Below are 3,513 nucleotides of genomic sequence, written 5' to 3' on the forward strand. Positions count from 1 at the left end.
ACTCACTCACACACACACACACACACACACACACACACACAGAGACACACAGAGACACACACACACAGCGTAACATGTTGGCATGCATGTAATTCAATGATTCAGTCATTACACATAATAATATTGTGTATATGAAAGCGTAGCGGGTTTGAACACACAGCGGTCGCGTGGCTTCTCGGCGGTACTGTGTTGTTCCTGCACTGAGCAGCAGCACGCATCTGTAATGCTGACTCTTCGCTGCTGAGTATACTGTAATAGTGTATAATCGACGGATGCTCGAGGAAATATCTGCTTATTAAGATCGCGTGTGGGATTTAAGCGCGCATAACGGAATGAATGAGCCGCGTCTGATAATCGCATCCCTGACGTCACCCGCATCGCACCGTTTATCGCTATTAATACACGACTCACCCGGTAACTTCAGAGCGCGAGACAGAGACAGAGACGCAGCCATTGCGCGCGATGCCATCCGCGACGCGACGCGTGTGCCGCTACAGCGCTCGAGGGGTGCATCATGGGTAATGGAGTCTTTCGCACAACCTCCCAATGTGAAACAAAGTAACATCCAAACAAAGGGCTTCATATCCGCTGCGGTGACTACATTAGCATTATACTCTCATGTTGTGACGTTTTAATAATGTCATATTTTAACAGGCAAAATCGCAAACGAAAGCATTGCTTTCATATATATTTAATTAGATTAAAATATTAGCATGCTCACTAGCAGTGTTGGGGAGACAGATCTTCTTTATGCACCAAGAGCTTGTAGCACTCCAAAGAGAAAGAACAACTGAAATCACATCATGTGACCCCTTTAACACATGCAGTCTGAGCCGGAAAGAGAAGCGATTCGTTCTTCTCTCGAGTCTTTCGAATCATTCGTTATTTTGTCACGTGACGTGACCGCATTGGAGAGAGAAATTAGTTCATTTACAAGCTTCCTTACAAACGGGTGCATAGTTATTATTATTATCATCATTATTATAATTATTATTTACTCTTACAGTTACGTGATGCGTTTCTGCTCTCAGATTGTAGCTTTTTACTTCTTACAGTTTATAAATGTGTGAATTTCTGTCATGATGGTTATTTTCCATAACACTGAGTGTTGTAATAAAGGTAATAAAGAGTTATTATTATTATTAAGTCTCTTTCCGGCTCAGACTGCATAGGGTAAGCGCATGAGGCTGTCACGTGATGAACGAACGACTCAAACCCAAAGACTCGAAACCGGTGAACTACTTGAACATTAAATTCAAGGCATTAATGGATTGTAGCTTTTTACTTCTTCTTACAGTTTATAAATGTGTGAGTTTCTGTCGTGATGGTTATTTTCCATAACACTGAGTGTTGTAGCAAAGGTAATAAAGAGTTATTATTATTATTAAGTCTCTTTCCGGCTCAGACTGCATAGGGTAAGCGCATGAGGCTGTCACGTGATGAACGAACGACTCAAACCCAAAGACTCGAAACCGGTGAACTACTTGAACATTCAATTCAAGGCATTAATGTTTTCCTACAAAACCAGCACTGGCTCTGCACCTCTTTATCTAAACTCATTACTTCAGAGTTATGTGCCTCTAGAAGCTTGCGTTCTGCAAGTGAACGGCGCTTTATTGTCTCAAAGAGACACAATCACTTTCACAGACTTCTACATTAACTGTTCCCTCCTGGTGGAATGACCTGCCCAACTCAGTCCCAGCAGCTGAGTGCTTACCCATCTTCAAGAGACCACTAAAACACATCTGTTCCACCTTTACTTGACCCTCTAACTCTAACACTTTCTATTCTATTTTAATTCTACTTTATCTATATTTATCTGATCAACAAAAAACTAACAAACACTAGCTTTCTATTTTTTCTATTCTATCTACTTGTTTTTCTTCGTGTGTATGTATGTATGTATGTATGTATATACACCTTGCTAGTGTACTGTGTTAGGCTAACCGAGACTTGTCATATGCACTTATATATTGTTGCTCTTTTGTTAGTTTTGACTGCTTCTATTGTCCTCATTTGTAAGTCGCTTTGGATAAAAGTGTCTGCTAAATGACTAAATAAATAAAATAAATAAACTACTTGACTAATTCCAGGACAGAACCTATAGGATGCTGCGCATGCGCGACTGAACGAATCCCTCCCCGAGACGACTCGTTCTTCCCGAGTCACATTAAAGATTCGTTCAAAACAAACGAATCGTTCAAGAATGACCCGACACTATGGGTAGAATACGTGTATCATTCGTTTTTTTATTTAATATTGAAAGTAAAAAAATTAGAAAACTGCTGCTTTTTCGTTTTTTTTGGTTCTTGGGTGGAAAAATGAATAAACAGCTTGAATATTGGATTTCTACACGTGGGCGGGAATTAAACGCCCCTTTCTGCTGATTGGTCAGCCGAAGATCAAACAGTGCCGTCATCAGTTCTTCTGCAGTACCATGCAGCAGAATAATAGTCCTCCGCTGCTGCAGGTGTACGGATTAATAACACATTTGATCAGTTTCATATTTGTCTCATCAAACAGGCTAATGAATAGCTGGACACAACTCATACCGGGGCAGAGTCTAGACAGTTCTTTCTTCTGTGTAGACCAGTGGTTCTTAAAGTGATAGGGGGTCCGAGAAATAATTAGCTATAGCCTAAAGTATTTCCAGACTGCAATGTGTGTTTTTTGCAGCGCCTCTGAAGATCACCAAAACCATCCAGGTGAGCGGATGAGCGGCGGTTGTTACAACTGGAGATATTGCTCAGCATCACATGATGACTGTGTGTGTGTGTGTGTGTGTGTGTGTGTGTGCGCGCGCAGCAGAGGCCTGTGGGAATGACCAGCGGGATCCGCTTCAGCGTTCCCCGTGCCGCCGCTCCGGTGAGACTCACACATCAGTCACCACACCATTCCTCAGAAACACTTTCATAACCCGTATCGCTTTGAGATGACACTGAATTCATCCATTAGTCTGTTTTAATGAGCGTACAGAATTAAGCATCACATAAAGTCTGACGGTCACCTGGGTGTCTCTCCTTGTAGGTTTCACCTGCTGCTGATGATGATGATGATGATGATGATGAAGATGGAGCTGTGATACCCAACAAACAGATGAAGATCACTACAGCTAACAACCTGCAGACACGAGTGAGACTCACACACACAAACTCACACACACACTCTCCCACTCACGCTCACACGCACTCTCACACACAAACTCACACACACACTCTCACACTCACGCGCACACACACAAACTCACACACACACTCTCACACTCACGCGCACACACACAAACTCACACACACACTCTCACACTCACGCGCACACACACGAACTCACACGCACTCTCACACACACGCTCACGCACACACACGAACTCTCACACACACACTCATGCTCACACACGAACTCTCACACACACACTCATGCTCACACACGAACTCTCACACACACACTCATGCTCACACACGAACTCTCACACACACACGCCTTCACACACACACACGAACTCTCACACACACACAC

General features: G+C 43.1%; 1 protein-coding gene and 1 long non-coding RNA gene across 2 annotated transcripts in view; one reads left to right on the forward strand and one right to left on the reverse strand.

Annotated features, from left to right (window-relative positions):
• Positions 1 to 505, reverse strand: part of fam234b (family with sequence similarity 234 member B) — a 4,312-nt gene extending 3,807 nt beyond the window's left edge. Inside the window, exon 1 of the mRNA XM_016261075.1 lies at positions 412 to 505. Within this exon, the coding sequence (XP_016116561.1) occupies positions 412 to 469 (58 nt within the window). The 5' untranslated portion in view covers positions 470 to 505. The remainder of the gene's footprint in view (positions 1 to 411) is intronic.
• Positions 506 to 2,672: 2,167 nt separating this feature from the next.
• LOC107574644 (uncharacterized) lies at positions 2,673 to 3,159 on the forward strand. Its single transcript, XR_001607706.1, has 3 exons — positions 2,673 to 2,705; positions 2,806 to 2,865; positions 3,028 to 3,159. It is a non-coding gene; the product is annotated as an uncharacterized lncRNA (long non-coding RNA).
• Positions 3,160 to 3,513: the final 354 nt, after the last annotated feature.

This window comes from Sinocyclocheilus grahami, unplaced genomic scaffold (genome assembly GCF_001515645.1).
Source record: "Sinocyclocheilus grahami isolate Dianchi unplaced genomic scaffold, SAMN03320097.WGS_v1.1 scaffold2295.1, whole genome shotgun sequence".
NCBI classification, from domain to species: domain Eukaryota; kingdom Metazoa; phylum Chordata; class Actinopteri; order Cypriniformes; family Cyprinidae; genus Sinocyclocheilus; species Sinocyclocheilus grahami.